This window comes from Passer montanus, unplaced genomic scaffold (genome assembly GCF_014805655.1).
Source record: "Passer montanus isolate IOZ18808 unplaced genomic scaffold, ASM1480565v1 scaffold17, whole genome shotgun sequence".
NCBI lineage: Eukaryota > Metazoa > Chordata > Aves > Passeriformes > Passeridae > Passer > Passer montanus.
Window position 1 is genome coordinate 3125000 of NW_024364270.1, and position 18615 is coordinate 3143614.

The 18615-nt window shown below is 38.9% G+C and overlaps 1 protein-coding gene across 1 annotated transcript; it reads left to right on the plus strand.

Annotated features, from left to right (window-relative positions):
• The first annotated feature begins 576 nt into the window (after positions 1–576).
• On the plus strand, positions 577–18244 carry RAB21 (RAB21, member RAS oncogene family). The gene is made up of 7 exons (XM_039703883.1): positions 577–955; positions 7554–7613; positions 7785–7892; positions 9511–9574; positions 10434–10488; positions 10932–11020; positions 11935–18244. Exons 1-7 carry the CDS (start codon positions 809–811, stop codon positions 12072–12074), a joined length of 663 nt encoding a protein of 220 aa, XP_039559817.1. The 5' UTR covers positions 577–808; the 3' UTR covers positions 12075–18244.
• Positions 18245–18615: the final 371 nt, after the last annotated feature.

Genomic DNA, 18615 nt, shown 5'->3' on the forward strand with positions numbered 1-18615 from the left:
CAATTATCCAATTCCTGTGTACGAAACTCTGCTGGACCCCTGCAAGCGAGGAACGCGACCCGAGAACGTTTTCCTCGTGCCTTTTTCCTCACCTGCTCCCACATCCCTGTTTTAAAGTACTTTATCACGGACTTTTATTTTGCAAACATTTAGAGACTAGTGTAGCTTAGTTCACAGGAACGAAAGTGACACAAAACCCGTGCCGCTGTTTATTAGGGGCTATCGGTTTCCCCGGGGAGCGCTCGGCGGGTGCAGGAGGGAAGCTCAGCGCGGGATCCCGGGACCATTCCCTACCGGCGCAGGAGGGAAGCTCAGCGCGGGATCCCGGGACCATTCCCTACCGGCGCAGGAGGGAAGCTCAGCGCGGGATCCCGGGTCGATTCCCTACCGGCGCAGGAGGGAAGCTCAGCGCGGGATCCAGGGACCATTCCTCACCGGCGCAGGGCGCGCGGGATCCCGGCCTGGGCCCCGCCCCCGATCAGGCCCCGCCCCCGGGCCAGCCCATCAGCCGCCGAGGGGGCGGGGCCTCGCTCCGCCGCCGCGTCCCCCCCTCCCATTGGCGGCGGGGGCTGCGCGTGACCGGGCGGTGCGTGACGTAGGAGGAAGAAGCCGCCATTAGGGGCAGCGGGGCCGCGGCCGCCGGGCAGGTTCGGTTGCCGTGTTCCTCTCCGGTCTCTGTCTCCGCGGCCTCGCCGGTGCCTCCCCTTCCCGCCGGCCCCTCTCCCCCGCGGGCCCTCGTCCCGGTGGGCGGCGGCGGCGCCGCGGTGCGGCCCGTTGATGTGAGGCGCGGCTCGGCGGCGGGGCGCGGATGGCGGCGGGGGCCGGCGCGGCGGCCGGGGGCCGCAGCTTCTCCTTCAAGGTGGTGCTGCTCGGGGAGGGCTGCGTGGGGAAAACCTCGCTGGTGCTGCGCTACTGCGAGAACAAGTTCAACGACAAGCACATCACCACGCTGCAGGTGCGGGCCGGGCGGGCGGGCTGCGGGGTCCCGCTCTTGTCGTGCCCTCACCGTGCGCACCCCCGGGCGCTGCCGGCCGTGTCCGCGCTGCGGCCCCAGCGGCTGCCGGGACACCCCGCCGCTCGCTGAGGGTGGCTGTGCCCTGCCGACTTTGCTGCAAGCCAGTTTTCTCTTTATTTCCACGCCTCAGATTTCAGCTTTCAGTATGCTTAGGCCTCGTGTGTACTCTGCGTACTAACTGCTCCGTTTTTTCCAGTTACGTGTATGAATGTCTTCATTTGAATCTTGGAAAGTATGATGCAAAAGTACTGTTGTTATTGTAATCGTTGTTCGGGGACTGATGACTAAGTGTTTCATACGTGCTGCGTTTCTGTTAATCATAGTCTTCCTCATGTTCTCAGATCCTAAGGTTAGCACTGTCTGAGCGTTTTTGTTTAAGGAGAACAGCTTTCACAAAATGGCTTATGAGATTAAGGCTTATGATTTAATAATGGGAAAGGTTCTTAAAGCTGAACTGCTTGTCACGACAGCTCCCTGAATTTTGGCTGGATTCTCAGTAGTACTGTCGGTTGTTATAAAAGAGCTACAAAGTGATGTTCCACACATTAAATGTGACAGGGTGCCTGCTTGAAAGTAATGGGTTTTTTCATGGCCTACTAGTTAGTGATGGATGACATGTATGCCGTGGTACAAAATAAGCTGCCTGTACTCTACATGCTCTCAGAAAACACGTTTTGAAGTTCGTTTTGTTAGTGGTATGTTAAGTCTTTCAGGATGTCACCTTGCATAGGTAGAAGTGTGGATTCAATGTATGCCACTCTTAATATTTCTTTTTTCAAATATAGAAATAAATCATGCCACTTAGTGGACCAGTAGTGGGTTTTGAACTAATTTTGAATTTCTTGAAGTACAGAAAAAATAGTAGGTGGTGTTAAAAAGAGAAGAGTTTTAAGCTATGTGCCACTCCCATGCATTTAGGGGAAGCTTCTTGAATTTTGTATCTCAGAAGTAATTAATAGTGAAACTTTTCTGTAAAATGAAAGCATTACAGATATACTAGAAGCAGTACAGGAAATGTTTAATAAACAGGTAACATTACTCCATTTTTTCTGTGAAGAGGTAAAAAGAATGTTTTAGACTTTGTTGTCCTGTTTTCATACCCAGCTTTTGGGTTAAACTATTGGGTTTACTAGGCAAGGTGTTTATAGGACACTGATTGTAGCTGTCATGCCAGAGAGATGCCTGGTAGCTTGTAGGTGTCCGAGGTGCAGCAGAAGTGTAGCAGTGAGAAAGCAATCATTGAAGTGCATGAAAATGGTCACGTGTAGCTGAATTCTCACATTCCATGTTTTAGGAGTAGGTCCGAGTAGATTGTTAGGTAGTGAGGCTTATGTTTGTTGTTTGGGTTTTTTTGTTCTTTCAATCTGTAGTGGAAAACCTAAAATTATGAACAAAAACTGCATTGGAATACAGACTTGGGTCATAAATACCATGAAACACACTTTTAAATTGCTCCAAAATGCTGATAGGAAATGTCTGTAGATAATGTGGCCCAGAGCTTTTGGTTTTGACTGTCTGGAGAGGGGTGTGTTGAGGAGTGGAAGCACGTGCTTGCAGCTCCTACTGAGCTTTCATTTCTCCACCGTAACCAGGTTTGTGGTTGCTACCTGTGTCTTTTAACTGACTGCTCATTGCTTATCAAGTTGTTTGCTTTTCTTTTCTGAGCCCCTTTGGCCATATATGCTTCTTACTGATGCATATGTGAAATACAGTGTCAATTGCTGTTGAATCTTACTATGCATCATGTGCACTGTTAAATATTATCTTTATTATTTTTATTTCCCTACGTCTTACCATTCTAGGAAAAAAAAAATTGAAGTGAGTTCTTCCACTATTAAATTAAAAGATAGTTTAAAAATCAGATGAGAAGAGAAACTAGGGTATCTGATTAAGTAATGAAGTAACATGTTTGCAAAGCATCCTTTGTTGTTTGTTTTTTTTGGTTTTTTTTAAGATAAAAGGCTTAATCTGATAAGGTTGCTTTGTTTCATGGCAACAGTTCAAAGTAATGCACCAAATTCCTTTTGTTCCAATAAAGCCAAAATTAGATAAATACTTTGCTCCTGGTCCAGCAAAGGAGTGACAGTGATGAATCATATGAGGAGATCACTAGATATTGAGGCAAGAGGCTCTCCATCCACAATACTCTCTAACTTAAAAAATAAAGTATTGCATGGTACTCTATTCCAGTATGTTTGCAACAAAGAGGGTGGCGAGACTGTAACCTTCTGGAAACTTCTAGTGATTTTATTCTACTGTGAAGTAATTATTTTTATACTGAAATAGGTTAGTTTCTTTGGTGCTGGTAACAGAAGACTTCGACTAAAAGGGAGCAGTTTCTCCTCCCTCCCCACTCCCCTCTCTCAATGCCAACCAGAGTGCACTGGAACCTCTGATTTAGGGGCCTGCTGGGATGTGTTGCTGTAGTTTGTGTTAGTATCAAGTCATTTACTTAAGATGTTGATGATCTGCATGCTGAATTGAAAGTAGCTACTGATTCATTGAAGAAAGCATCTAGTTACAGCAACGTGGAAAAGCTGAGGCAGGAAAAGTAGGGGTTTTTGCACACAATTAATATAATTCATAACCTGTAGGCAGACCTGGCAGGGCAGTTAGAATTGGTTCCCATTGTCTGAAATATTGAAGTAAGTGCCCTCATCTTCATACAATAATTATAAGACATAAATTGATATCAAGTGAACTGTGCTGGAATTACTCTAACAGTAAACCTACTGTCTAACTATTGAGTTTTTAAATTGGGTAGATACTTTTTATTATTTAATCACTCAGCGTAAATACAACTTTTGAATACTGCTCTCATAAATGTGTGGAGGATTGCAGAATATCCAACCCAAGAGAGCTGCTGATGTGGTTGTAATCATGGAGTTCCTGATTGCTTTGATGGATTTGGCATAACATGGAAAAACTGTCTTGGTTCTCAAGATAGCTGGGGGTGATTGAAAGACAATATAAGGAAGTTCAGTGCTTTATGCAGTGTTTGTATGCCTGACCTGCTTCTGTTGAACACGAAGCACTCAAGGGCAGATGCCACACACCTGCCTTTGTTCAGTGACTTCTGGAGACTCTTCCAGCTGTGTCTTCCTTGTGTTCTACTCAAGCCTCTTTATCAGCTCCTAGCAGGGCCTGGTGGGCATAAAAAACTGAACTCATAGAAGAACGAATTAAAAGAAAGAAAATATTTCCTACAGCCACATCAAAAGATTGGAATTTTAGCTCTTATAATTGCATTATTCTTTTCTAAGCGCCTAAGTATTTTTCAAACCAGTCATAAGACAGTAGAGTCAAAATATGAAAATTAGAAGCTTCAAAGAGTTGTTTGAAATTACTTATATTTCAATTAACCATGTTCCTGTGAGTTTTTGAAAGTCCTAGCAAAAATGACCTGTGATAGTAATTGAAAGGATATGGAGAATAGCTGCTGATTGTAAATTGAGTCACAACTCAGACTTCTAGTACTCAATTCAGTAATTTTTATGAACATTAGAGATAATGTTGAAGCTTTTTCTGTGTGCAATTACCTAATGCCCTGTAGGTAGTCAAAAACTGATTTTGAAACTTGACAGACTTTAAAATCTTGGCAACTGGCTTTTTCTCGAAACTATCTCAAAACAGAAGTTGAGGCTCTTGCTTATATGTTGTGTTCTCCCAAATTTCTAAAAACTGCATAGTCCTGCTATTCACTTGGTTATTTGTTGTTGTTTTTTTTTCTCCCACACTAAGCTCACAATGGCTTGGGATAGGTATATGTGAGTTGAAAGGTGAAAAGGTATTAGCCGATTTGTCTTTGGCATGTTTGCCACTGTGGATGTAAAAATGCGTTTTATTGATGGCAAATGCACCACACGTACCCACACCTACTAATTAATGAGCAGAGCCTGCTAACTGTATTCCTCAAGTATACGAACAAAATAAGAATGAAGAATTAAATCTGTAGTATAGTATTGATGGTTCCTCAGCATGTTCACAAAGCTTTCTGCTCATTACTAACAGTGACTGCTTCAAATATCAAGTTCCAATCTTATCTGACAAACCTGCTTGTTATCAGGGTATCTGACTGATAGAGGATAATGTCTCTCCTTTTTTGATTATGGACTGAAGACTTTAGATAGACTAAAAATTAGTCATTACAAATACATCAAGTGTTAATACAAAAGCAAGTATGATAACCCAGTGCTAAATACCCTTGCCACAGTCTCCTGTGGTTGTGGATGTTTTTGCAATATAAAAAAGCCTGACTTGCATGTAGGAGTCTTTATTGAAAATCTATATCTGGATAAAAGACAGTATTCCTAGTAAAAGCTGTAGTACCTGAAGGACAGGTTATACTGAAGCAAAACTAACCTATGTAGATAAACCTACTTTAGTTTTTGCTCTATCAGATAGGACATATACTTGTGCTATTAACTGAGTTGTTGTCTAAAGATACAGTGATATTACTTTATGGATACTGAGTTCTTTGTGTTTTTAAATATAAATCCCCTTTCTATGAGAGATTTTTTCTGCCCAGAAGTTGAGTCTCAAACACTTGTGCAAAATTCACATCAACCAAGTGGATTTGGATTGTTGGTTTTATGACAAAAGAAAGCATTCCTCAGAAGAGCTTTTCCTTTGAGATTTGCAGTAGAATATTGAGTACTGTAGTACAGCAGATAAATAAAATATTGTCAAACAATAGCTTCTCTCCCTGTGGCCCAAGTGTTTGTTGGTGAATTACAACTTCTGAAGTTGCCTCCAAGCTTCTGGCCTTTAAACTGTGGTGTAACACAGCAAACGATGAAGACTACTGATGAGTTAATCCTCAGGGACAGCTGTTTTAAAGCCATCAACTACTTTCTCTAGAGTTTTTAATTAAAGAAAGAAAAGTTTTCTGATGTTGAAGATTTGTTACTCTTCTGTTAAGCTCTTTGTTACGGGTTGGTTAGAGGGTCAAATGCTGTCTGGAAGTTTTTCCAGACTTTTGACACTACAGTGAGTCCCCTCACTGTAGACTGAGAGGGTAGTGTAGTGCTAATGCTTTAGTTATGTAGAACATAAGGGTTGTAGTGATCAGTTCTTTGCTATCTGTTCTTGGAAAGTGTTTGTTTTTCTTCTGGTTTGTGATCTCTCTCTCTGTTCTTTTTAGCAGACTTTGTGGGAAGGTTTGGGGCAAGATACACCTTAAAGATGAAAAAGGTTTTTTTAGTCATCTCACCTTGAGTCATACAGATGCCAGGGAAGTAGCTGAAGAGCAGGAGCTGCTCTAGCAACTGAATGTTGAATTACTTCAGCTGTAACATAGGCAGCACTCCCGAAAGGCACTTCGACAGCAGTTTAAGCTGGTGTGCATTGAACTGCTGTGGTCTCCTGTGTGCGTTCTGGTTGCTTGTGTAGTTAAGCAGCAAGCTGGTTCAAACAGCTTGTCTGGCCCATGGCACTTTCCACACATGTGACTCTTGGTTCTGTGACTGGTCAGTGCTTGTACAGAAAACTCCTCTTGAGGAGCTGCTGCAATCCAGCCTAAAATAATCTGTGATGAATGTATCATAAAATACCGCTGAGTACTTGTTTGAACCCAAATGCAAACTGAGGTAAAACTGAAATGAAAATTCCCTATAACTTAAGGCAGTAGAAAAAAGTTAGCCCTTGGTAACTGAATTGTTTGATATAACATGTTACTGCTAATCTTTAGAATGGGGAGAGCAAGTTCCTAATGCATCAACACCTTGAGACCCTGTTCTGGTTCATTAAACTTGTGTTAAATTATATTCCCTTTTTAGCTGTCAAATTACAGACCTGGTAACCGAGGTGGTGTCTGAAAATGTGAATCATGCAAATTTGGAGGAAAATAGACCTACTCAAGTTACTGAAATTAGATTAATCTTGCAATGTGCTCTGGTCCTGTAAAATATTTCCAGAAATTCAAGTAGTAGAATTCTAAAGCAGCTTTTATGCTTATTCTGAGGCTTCTCAGCTCACACAAACAAAAATACAGAACCAAAAAACAGATGAGGGTGAGTTGTAGGCTCACTTCAGCAAAAAAGGGAAAAGTTACAGACAAGGAAACTTGTGAAATAATAATGTTCCAAGATATTTAGTGATAAAATAAAACAATTGTTTATGGTTCTAGTATCTTAGTAATAGTGAACTACTTTGCCTAATTCCTACAGATTAAAAATCCTGTTAGGCTTGTTCCTACCCAGACTTCGCATAGTCTTGTGAAATGCTTTGTGTTCAGTTTAGGCTTATCAGTGTTGTGAATTCAGAGTCTTTCCACACAGCTCATCCTTCCCAAATCATTCAAAACAACTGCAGAAAGATGTAGTAAATTATTGGCTTAACTCAAATTTATTTAGAATAGACTGCTGGCAAACTATAATGAATTTACTAACTGGCTTAGTATTGATATAGCCTTCTTGCTTACTGAGTCTTTCAATCTGGAAATTTGTTTTTTATTGATTCTGATACTTTATTAATTAATTTCAAATGGAATTATGTATTTGGTGTGTAAAACTTAACTCTAATCTGTTTTGCTTTCCAGGCATCTTTTCTTACGAAGAAACTAAATATTGGTGGGAAAAGAGTAAACCTTGCAATATGGGTATGTTTCTTTTTTTTTCCTCCTTAGCTAATTAAAATGTTTTTCTTAAAAAAAAAAAGTTACTTGGGCTCACTATATCACAAGTGCTAGGCACTTCTTAATAAAGTATTTGGAGTTCCTTGAAGTATTGCTTGCTTTGTCTTAATGCTAACAAGTGTATTTTAAATGCAGGATACAGCTGGTCAAGAACGATTTCACGCATTGGGGCCTATCTACTACAGGGACTCTAATGGCGCTATTCTAGTATATGATATAACAGATGAAGACTCTTTTCAAAAGGTACTGGGCAGCTTTTACATCTAAACTGTAAGCTGGTTGAAAGACAATCTGTGATATATGTAAACAGAAGTCTTCTGTTTTCAACAATATATCTTACATTTGCAAATGTAGATCATGCAGTGGAAGTATACAGCGTATTAGTATTCTTTTGAAGACTGACTTCCCTGCTATCAGGTTATTCCAAGAACACCAAAGAATTCCCTCAGTTTCTTAGAGCACAGTGCAAATAATGCCAGAGTTGTGGGTTTGATCCCTGTATGGGCCTTTCATTTTAGAATTGCACTTTGTGATCCTTGTGAGTCCCCTCGAACTCAGAATAATCTGTGATGCAGCTGTGCAAATTAGCTGTGACAGGCTGTAAACATAAACATGGACTGTTGTCATGGTATGCCATACTGACCTTTACTGTATAAACCAAATTACTAAAAGATGCTAAGTGACATGACCTTTTACAGATCTGAGAACTCTGAAATTGCAGTACATGATAGTGGAGACATTACCTTCTCTGTGATAAGTTATTTGTTGTCAAATCCTCATCAAAACCTGTCATTTGATGGCTAATTATTTTATGGCTCTGTTAGGTGATCAATTTGATTGGTTTTTTCCACTCTGTGTCAACCTGTGCTACCACTCTATAGGATTTTTCTGCTGAAAGCTGGTGACACTTTTTTAAGCAAATTTCAGCAAAACCAGTTGGACTTCTGTGTAGAGAGAAGTGAGAAAGTGTGGTTGCATGGGCAAGGCTTGGGTTAGCAGCGATAGAAATAGTCTAAGGGTACAGATCCACAACAGTTTAACTAATTTAAATAGTGTGGTGTAGAGCAAGTCAAGCATTTGTGCTAGCAGTTAAACACTTGTGGCCACCTGCAGAATGGTGGTGACTTGTGGACACTACTTCAACTTGTTTCTTTTCATGCTGAGTCCTACGTAGTAAAACCCTGTGATACCAAAACATTTAAATGTGCAGAAAAAGAGGGAAAGGTGATTTACAGAAATTACTGCAGAAGTACTGCTGGATCATGTAGCCTAACTTATTTTTACGTTCTTGAAGTGATTGCCTCTCTTCACAATTATTCCCTTAAAATAGCAGTTCCTAAGTCAATGCAGTGATCATACAACTTTCAAACTTTTCATGACAACAGATTTCTTAACAGATACCCTACCATCAGCTGACTCGACATGCTTGTCCCATTTGTTCTCTCATTAAATAATCATTTGTTATAGTTAGAATCTAACCTGAAAAGCTTAGTTCGGGTTTACCTCTAAAGTACTATTTGTGGTCTGTCAGTAAGTGCCTGTGGATGAAAGATCTCATGTCTGACCTAAAGTGGCCCATGCAGTGAACTTGCTATATTGAGTGTGGTGAGTTAGATTTCTGGAGCAATTGAACTGTTTCCTGTAAGTCATTTGCTCTCACCTGTGAAATAAAACCTGCTGAACAAGGGCCATGTGTAGCCATCTGAAGAATTTTTTTTTTCATTTATGTTGCTCTGAACATATTTGCTTTAAATTTAGAGAAGATGGTTAATAAAGGAAAGGGGATGGTTCCATGCTGCCTAAGATAGATATCTAAGATGTATATCAAGTGAAAACAAGCTCACTGCTCTTCTTTCTGCAGGTAAAAAACTGGGTTAAGGAATTAAGAAAAATGTTGGGAAATGAGATCTGTTTATGTATAGTAGGTAAGTCTTTTTCAACATGACTGATTTGGAAACATCTCTTGATTAATAGCATCTTCCAAATGCTGCTTTGACAACTTGTACATGTGAAGGGGTAAAGCTTATGTTAGATATTTAGAATTAAACTGGATCCAGAAGTTTTAGTAGATGACATTGAGGAAAATAAGCGTTTGATTGAAAAAATAAGCTAATGATACACTATTAGGAGTGCATGGTACAGACATGTGCAGACTGTAGTTTAACAAAAAAATGTATATTATCCTTCTTTCAAGTATTCAAACTCATGGCTTCTGTTTAATTATACACTATTAGAAGTGCATGGTACAGACTGTAGTTTAACAAAAAATGTATATTATCCTTCTTTCAAGTATTCAAACTCATGGCTTCTCTCAGTGGCATAGATAGGTTCTTGTCTGTTTTGATAATTAAGTGCTTGCAGGTTGGAGTGAATCTTAAAGATTGGAAATTTCAATGCAAATGGAATACAACAGAAGTGCTGGGTTTAGATTTAAATAAGATCTGATTATTAAAACACTTCCATGAGATAGGTATGTGGACATTACAAAAATTACCTCTACAGCACAAGGAAGGCGCTAATAAATCACAAAAAAAGGGCAAAAGGCTGAATTGGGTGGAGGCATTTAGCTGTCCTGATCTCTCTACTGAAGTAGCACCTTTTAGCCTGTAAATGCTTGTGTGAAAGGAGATTCTCAAATCATAGTGTTCTTGAAAGTGAGATCTGTGTAAGAGCTGGAATTTACTGGGACAGCTTCAGAAAATGGAGTACCATGATTACATGTCTGCTTTCTTTTTGGGTAATTTTAGAGTACAAAGTCTTAAAAGATTAACCTCTTTTCAACAGGTAACAAAATAGACTTGGAAAAAGAGAGACATGTTTCAGTGCAAGAAGCAGAAATGTAAGTCACACCTATTACTAATAGAAACAGTCATTGCAGAATTATGCTGGAGTAATAAACTCGTGATGCTGTTAACATAGCAGCCAGCTAGGCACTGCTGGCTTATGCCTGCCAGTTGTTGAGTGTTCTGTTAGTATCTGAGTCACAGGGTGTCCTGGCTGACCAAACTGTAGCTTGAGAGTTGTTTGTGATTAAAGTCAACATTTACAGTTTAAATCCCTTTCTAGACGTGAAATTTTCTTAATTTCATCTAGTGTGTTGCATCAGTCCTGGCTGTTTTAAACACACATCTCCTTTTTTTTTTTTTGTATGAAATAAGCATGTGTAGATTAGCTCTGAAGTCAGAATAAAACCTCTTGTGATCATCTTATTCCTTTATGTAAAGTGGCTTAGAAAGATTGAGTCCTTTACTACAGTGCAGCTCCGTATCTGCATTTCTACAGGTATGCTGAGTCTGTTGGAGCAAAACATTATCATACGTCAGCTAAACAGAACAAAGGAATTGAAGAACTGTTTCTTGACCTTTGCAAAAGTAAGTATTATGTAGTTTGTTGGTAAGCAGCTCATTCAGAAAATGCTTCAGGGTTCAGAAATGCTTTTCAAGCCATACAGAAAAGTTTGAGAGTAAAGTACTACTTAGAACTGAGTTAATTTCAGTCTACTTCAGTCACTTGAGTTCTGTAACAGCTCTGGAAACCTGATGTGTGGATGCTTACAATATTGCAAATTCATGCTCTACTCCAACAAAAGACCAAGACAAAAATGTCTTGGTCTTTTGTTGGAGCACTGACTGCTGTTCCACTTACCACGCATAAGTAGTAACCTAAATCAAACTTCATGTTACTGGTCTCACCACTGCTTGCTTCTAGTCCTGTTTCATACTATTCCAAAATTCTTCTCAAATTACAAATCATAAACTCAAAGCTCTAATGATGCAAATTTTACACAGAAATTTTAAATGGTAAAGATCGTGGAATGTGGGATAAAATCCAACACAAGCAAATCATCCTTGTATTTATGTGATAAAAGAATTTAAGGAAAAGGTCTCATGCATTTCTGAAGAGGTAGTTGCTTTGGGTTTTTGGGGGGGGATTTTTTGGGAGGGCAGAGTTTCTTGTTTGTTTGGTTGGGTTTTTTTTAACAGTGTTACCGATATGGGTGTGTAAATCTAGCTTTTGAAGTTGCTAACTCTAGGACACCTGAGGATCACTACAGTCTCCCTTAGTTACCAGGAGCTCTTATATATTGGGTGCTTTAGAGAAGAGATTTAATATGTTGTTGCAGCTATGCCATGTGATACCTGAGTACTTAGTTCTGCATAACAAATAGGAGAACTGCTCTTATTGAACTTTTCTCTCTGTGCATATAGTTCAGATAGATTAAGAGAGCAGAGTATTAATGTAAAAATACAGTGGAATGTCATCTAATACACTTCTTTCTTTACAGGAATGATAGAAACTGCTCAAGTGGATGAAAGAGCAAGAGGCAATGGCTCCAGTCAGTCGGGAATAGCAAGGCGAGGTGTACAGATCATTGATGATGAGCCACAAGTACAGAGCAGTGGAGGGTGCTGTTCTTCTGGATAATTATAAAACTGTGCATCACTGCCCTCTCAATATGAAGACTGCCATATTCCAAGTCACACATTCTTTACCAATGGAGTAATAGAATTAACAGTATTTAAAAATAATCACATGTAACACTGCAGAGACCTTAAGTGCTAAACTAGTGGCGTCTGTGACCAGAGAATTGGCGTTTTCTACAGTGGTTAACAAAGCAATTACCAATGGCCTTTTTACATATTTTTCTTTAATAAGGAATAATATGCATGTAGAAAAGACCTACTTAAAGGCTTCATTTATATTCTTTTAAATCAGATCATTATTTAATAACTTATATACATTGTTGTTGGAATGGTATACGTTTTTGCAGCTCTTTGTACTTTGTGGTAGATGGAATTGTATCACTTCTAAAATGCAAATTGATTTTTTTTAAATTAGCAGATATCTGAATTAATATTTTTGCAGGGCCTCCACAAGCCTATAACTCAACTACTTTGATATATTCTGTTCATCTGTATGCCAAGCTGATAAAATACATTGTAAATTACATATTAAATATTTTATCTGCTTTTACAGTTGCAGGTGCAGAAATATGTACATCAGTCTTGTCTGTGATTGTGAAGTGAATAAGTCAGTGAAAGATGCAAGCTTTTCATGTGCACTGTTAAATTGCTCATTCTATTCCCCTACCTGAAAACAGCTTTGTTTTGGGTACATCCATAGCTACAGCAATTCTTTAATCCATTTCTGGCAAGCAGCAGTATTTAGAGTATCCCCTTACTGGAAGAAAATGCTTCTGTAAACTGCTGTTTAACATTGAGGTTTGTTTGACTTGCAGCTAAAGCAGCTGGTGCATGCACATACCTTGCCTCTGCAGTTACTTTGTTCTCTCAGAAGATCCCCAGAAAGTCAAAGCAACTTCAGCCCTCATCTATCTGGTAGCCAGTAAACCAGATGCATGGGAAACTCTTTAGCTGCTCCAATACATTTGTTTCCAAAGACAGCATTATAAACTATTCATGAGCATTTTTTTTTCCCTGTAGGGCTTGAGTGAACAATTAATTGGCATTAACTAGAATTTCTAATTTGGAGTGATTAAATTGAAGATGTGAAACTTGCCAGATGTAGCTATAACTAAGGGGACTCGAGGCAGAATTGAACTTATTCCCAACTTGCTCTTTCTCCTGTGAAGTGTTTTGAAAAAGCCCATTTAAGTTTCAGGAGGAGGGTTTCAGAAAAAAATGTGTAAACTACTATCACAAAAGAACACAAGTGGTGGTAGCTGAAACTTCAAAATATTTTGTGCTCTGATTTTTTTTTTTACTTAAGTTGTCATGCTTGGAAAAACAGTAAAGGTGATGTCTATGACAAAGTAGAATATCCTTGGCCTTCCTTTTTCTGAAAGGTAGATTTAGTATTGCATATGAATGCACTGAATGGTGTGGGTATGTTCTGATACACAAAAAAGTAGTACTAATGAATTCGTCTGTATAAGAAGTGTGCCGTCTTCAATCTGATTTTTATTTTCTCTGAAATAATAGAGGGCTTTGATACCAACTGATCATGGTGCATTTTCTCCTTTTCTGCCTTAACTGTGGTGTAGATACTTTTTCTTAGACTACCATTACTGTACTGTTCTGATGTGTTTGTGTGCATGATGGAGAAAGGTGTCTGTTTGTGCTAGTATAGATAAAGTTTCTTGGCTGTGCAGAGCTTTGGTGTGAACCTAAAATCTGTGATTTTATGTGTCAACATGTAGCAACACTGTTACCTTTCACATATCTAAAAACAGTGAGCTCTGACAAAGTTGAAAATCAGATCGGTTTGATCTAACACTGGTATCTGACAATCAGCCTTGTAAGTGATACAATATATGAAGAGTGAAATTGTCAAGTCTTGATGTTCAAGAATGGAATTGCCTCAGTTTAAGGTTTTTTGATTCAAATTTAATTTTTTCCATCTCTGCAAACAAAACCCCAAACAGCCCAACTTCAACTCGACTTAGTTGAAGCAGTGTGTAGAATGTATCTTTCTGCCTGCAGCTAAAGAGTTTTTAGTGTATGGTGTGGTAGGGGCATCCCATGTGACTTCTGTCAATTACAAAACTAAGGCATGTTGATACTAGCTCTTAAGTCTCTTACGGAATTAAAACTATTACTACTGAAAACCTAGGTGGGGATAAAGAAGTCTGCAATTTTGTAATACTAAAAGGGTTCTGCTTGCTATTAGTGAAATATTTTTAAAATAAATTCTGAAGTTACTTTTCTTACTTAAGTTACAACATAAATATTCACTGGAAACCTTCCTGTCTAAGCTGTGGTTTGGTTGGACTTGATTTATGGAACTTAAAACCTGTGTTTGCAGGGTATCATTATATAACTGGACAAAAGTATAGCTTTGTGAAGTCAGGGAAGCTGGTTGAAGACAGAAGTGAAAACATGAATTGTTTAGACTGATTTACATAAGACTTCAGCTTTTCATTGTTAGCAGACAAAATACAACAGTTCCAGGAAAAAGCATCTTTGTCAAAGATAGCAAGAATGTTTTTTGTTCTTGATATACAGAAAAGCACAAATAGCTTGGTTTTCTATATTTGAGCAGGATCTTACTCAAGTAACTTGGCATTACTAGTATGTGACTTGCTTTTCAAGCGTCTTGAATTTTGCAATTGATCTGGATTGCCTGGTTTGTGCGTCTGAAGGAGAACTGTTTTCTTATTGCTGATTTTTGTGGCTGTAAACAAGTAAGCTATTTTTCATTCTTCTGAGAAGTGAAAGAGAACAAGGCTGGCTGTCTTTAGGAAGTACCTCTGTTGTGGGGCAGATAGCCAGACACCCACTACAGCATGTGTAAATCAACACTGAGCACACTTCCTCAGGGTGTATCTTGACAGAGATTACTCACATACATACTAAAATAAAATGGTAGCACTTTGTACAATACCTTTCTAAAACAACTTCTAAGTGCTTGCTCACAGTCTTGATGCTGCTACTATGAATACATGAGCTGCCTATGAAACTTTATCACTTGCTGAAATAAAATCCAACAAGCCAAAGTCCAACAGCTTTAATGCAGCAGTATGTCTCTCTGCTGGGTGTTATTTATGGACACTATACTGCACTTAGACTTTGCTTCAGAAGCTATAAAAGATGGGATAGACTGATTCAGACAAGGACATGCAACGTGTTGTATTTGAAGATGAGTGTAACTAGCTGCAAAGACGGGGAGAGATGGCTTCATCTGGTTAGCAGTGGTCTTGCACATGATTCCAAAATAGGGGTATCCAATGGCCTGATTAACTGTATGGGATGGTCTTTTGAAGCAGTCAAGTAATTGAGTGTTACCTTGATTATATTACATGCTTTTCTTCAGTGTTCACATGTTTTGTGGACAGGCATTTTTGCATTCTGCCACATAGAAAACCACCTACAGTTCTTAAAGAACTTAGTGACTAAATTTCTACTTTAGTTTCCAAACCAGATGAAAAAAGCTTTGCAAAAAGGTATGAATTATGGAAAGTGGTTAGATCTCAAATAGAGGTCTCCAAAAATGTTGGATACTGTCAGGATGAAAAATGTAAAAATGCAGGTCAAGAATCTCCATAAGCTGAAAACAGTTAAATGATACCAATAGTAGAGTATGGGAATAAAACTTGGAGCCAGCCACATCCCATTTTCTGCTTTTAGTGGAATGAAAAGGAGAAGTAGGAAAAAAAAGGAATGTTGGAAAAACTGAGGTTGCTGGTGGTAGGCTGCTGAGTAAGATGCTGAGTTAACCTTTCCTTTGAGTTGCTAGAGAGCCTCAGCAATGGCAATTCAGGACTTCTAATATCACTTCTTGGGTTGTACTTCTGTGAAATACTGTTTTTCGTTCATTAAAGGGAATGCAACTAACTTTGAGCAGGCTTTCAGGCACAATCCTAACCTGCTTAAAACTTTTCTTATTAGAATATGCTAATTTACTAACTATTTACATTTCACTGACTTTGCTGATCTTAGTCTGCATCAAATCCTAGGAGCTTTTCTTGAGGAGTTGGGAAGTCCATCATGCTATGAAGATAACTTTTACTACAGTTGTGTCAAGGAGTTGCAGATGATGACCAAAATCCTTAGCACTACTTGCTGTGCAAGCTCAACAAGGTCCCCAGACTAGCTCACTAGCTCTTATAGTGCTGGGCACTTGCTTCTGCTATTCTTTGGAGGGTTCTGCTCAACACCAAGATTTTCCTTTCGTACAGGCAAGCCTGTACATCTCAGTGATATAGCTGTCTAATAAATTTAGGCTTTTTTAATCAAATAACAATGTTCATGCTTTGCTCCTGCATTTTTTTTGAGCTGTCATTAGCCCCTGTATTGAGCAGAACGAGATAGAGATGATTTTGAGAGTTGTGGAGGATATGGAATGTTTCTTGTCTTGAGATGGCTTGAAAAGTGAGAGTCCATGAAAAAGTCAGCATTATGACAAAGTGTTATTCTGCCCAAGATAACAGAAAATAGCTTGACTCAGATAAATTTTTACTGTAATATGATCAAAATTATAAATTGCTCTACTCTAAAATGAAAACTTATTTCAAGCTGATTTCTCTAGTCTTAGTTTTTTTTAAGATGTAGGTTTACTGAACTTGGCCAAAGCCTTAAATTGATTGCCATGTTATATAGCCATAAACTAAACTTTAATTGTTGGGAGGAACAGCATACTTGTTCATATTCCATTGGCCAGTTTAGATCTTAGATGGTGTTCAATACCAGGATGTTAAAAGATAGATTAAAACAACTATTTTTTTCAGCCTATTTCCACTGCTTTGTGCATTCAGGCAAGTAATTGGGATGTGATGCAGCTGCAGGTTCACTGTGAAAAGAGGGCTTCTCTTTCTGCTTCTTGGCTGTATTGATCTGTGTTGCTAAATTACTCCTACAGGAAACAGTGCTGTGCAAGAAAGGAAGTACACATTCTCTCCTTGCTTCTCTAGCCCCTATAGAAAGTGATAGGCACTACAGCAGTAATAGCCAGTTCCTCTCAGTTTGATAACCTTTTTTTTCCTCAAGAGGAGCTTTTCTTACATCTTGACAAATAATTCTTTTTGTGTATCTAGTTGCACTGATCCCTTCAAAGGATTTTAAATCTTTATTGTAGGTTACCCAAAAGATGTTTAATTTGAAAGCATGACAAGGAAGGATAATGAGTAGCAGTTTGACAGCAGTCTTCCCTAACAATTGGCCATATTCCATCTCTAAAACAGTGAAGAGAGACTACTGAATGTTTAATGGCGAGTCCTTTCTAGCTCTGTATCTGACTCCTGATTCTTGGATTTTGGAAATGACTTATAAGAAATCTCAGTTGAGAGGATTTGAGAGAGCAAGGACCACTTCGACTACTTCCTCATCAGATGCAAATAGTTGATATCCTGTGACAGATCCAAATTCATGGGTTTTTTTAACTATTGAAATTGTTAAATTGCAGGCCCTTCTTCAAGTTAACCATCACTCCATTCTGAAAAGTCAACAAATTTGGGACTTGCAGTGGAAGAGAACAAGTAGTTTCTTTTTCAGAACAGGAAACTTTAATCAGGCTTGTTTTAGTAAAAAGAGAAGAGAAAAACCAGGTGATACCTAAATCTTTAAGTGCTGTCAGTGCTATTTGATCATACAGGCATTATAATGATTGTCTTACTGGATTTTTCTCATCAGATAAGCTCATTAAGCTTATCAGTCATACTCAAATAGAAAGAAGACACTAGCAGGGCAAATCCAGTTCTGAAAAGGATGCAGTATTTTAAAAGTTGAGTAACTTAACATTGTCAAATTTTGTAGGAATCTATTTGGTATTTGTGGATAAAAGAAATTTTGTAAAAACATGCTAAAAAAATATCTTGCAGAGGCTTCACAAATGTTAACTTTCCCAGTGCATTTCTGCAGCTGGAGTTCTTAAATACATCTTGATATATTTTATATACCAGTGCATTTACAGGAAGATAGTCATGTGATAAATTAATGCCAAATGGTCAATCAACTATAAAAATAAGGATTCTTTTGTCATGACTGTTGGTTTATCAATGCCTCATATTAAAGGTGAAAATGCATGGAAATGGATCAGTAGGGGGAAAAAAGTGTACTGAAAATCGCTTCTTACATTTACAGAATGTTACAGAATTTGAAACTTGATGACGGTCTATAATAAAGTTGCTCTGAAAGTTATTGGAAATTTGGGGCAGTGACTGAGACCAGAGGTTTTTTTATGTTACACATTTCTGAACCCACCTGAGCACATTGTGTCAAAGATGGCTTTAAGATGTCAAACTAGGCTCACTGAGGTTACTGTAAATTATCCTAGCATATACCCCAGAGACTGTAGTGTGAGCAATCCCAGTAAAATAAAGCTTTGACTCTCAACACTGGTCTTTGGCAGCTCAGAACAGAGGAAGGAGTGGTTGCTGTTGAACCACATTTATGTTTAATAGTAGCCTCAGGGATGCTGCCTCTATGCAGCAAAACAAAGTCTAACATGGAACCAAGGTTAGGGTGGGGATTTTCCACCAGCTATGTGTCTGTAACATACTGCTGTCCTG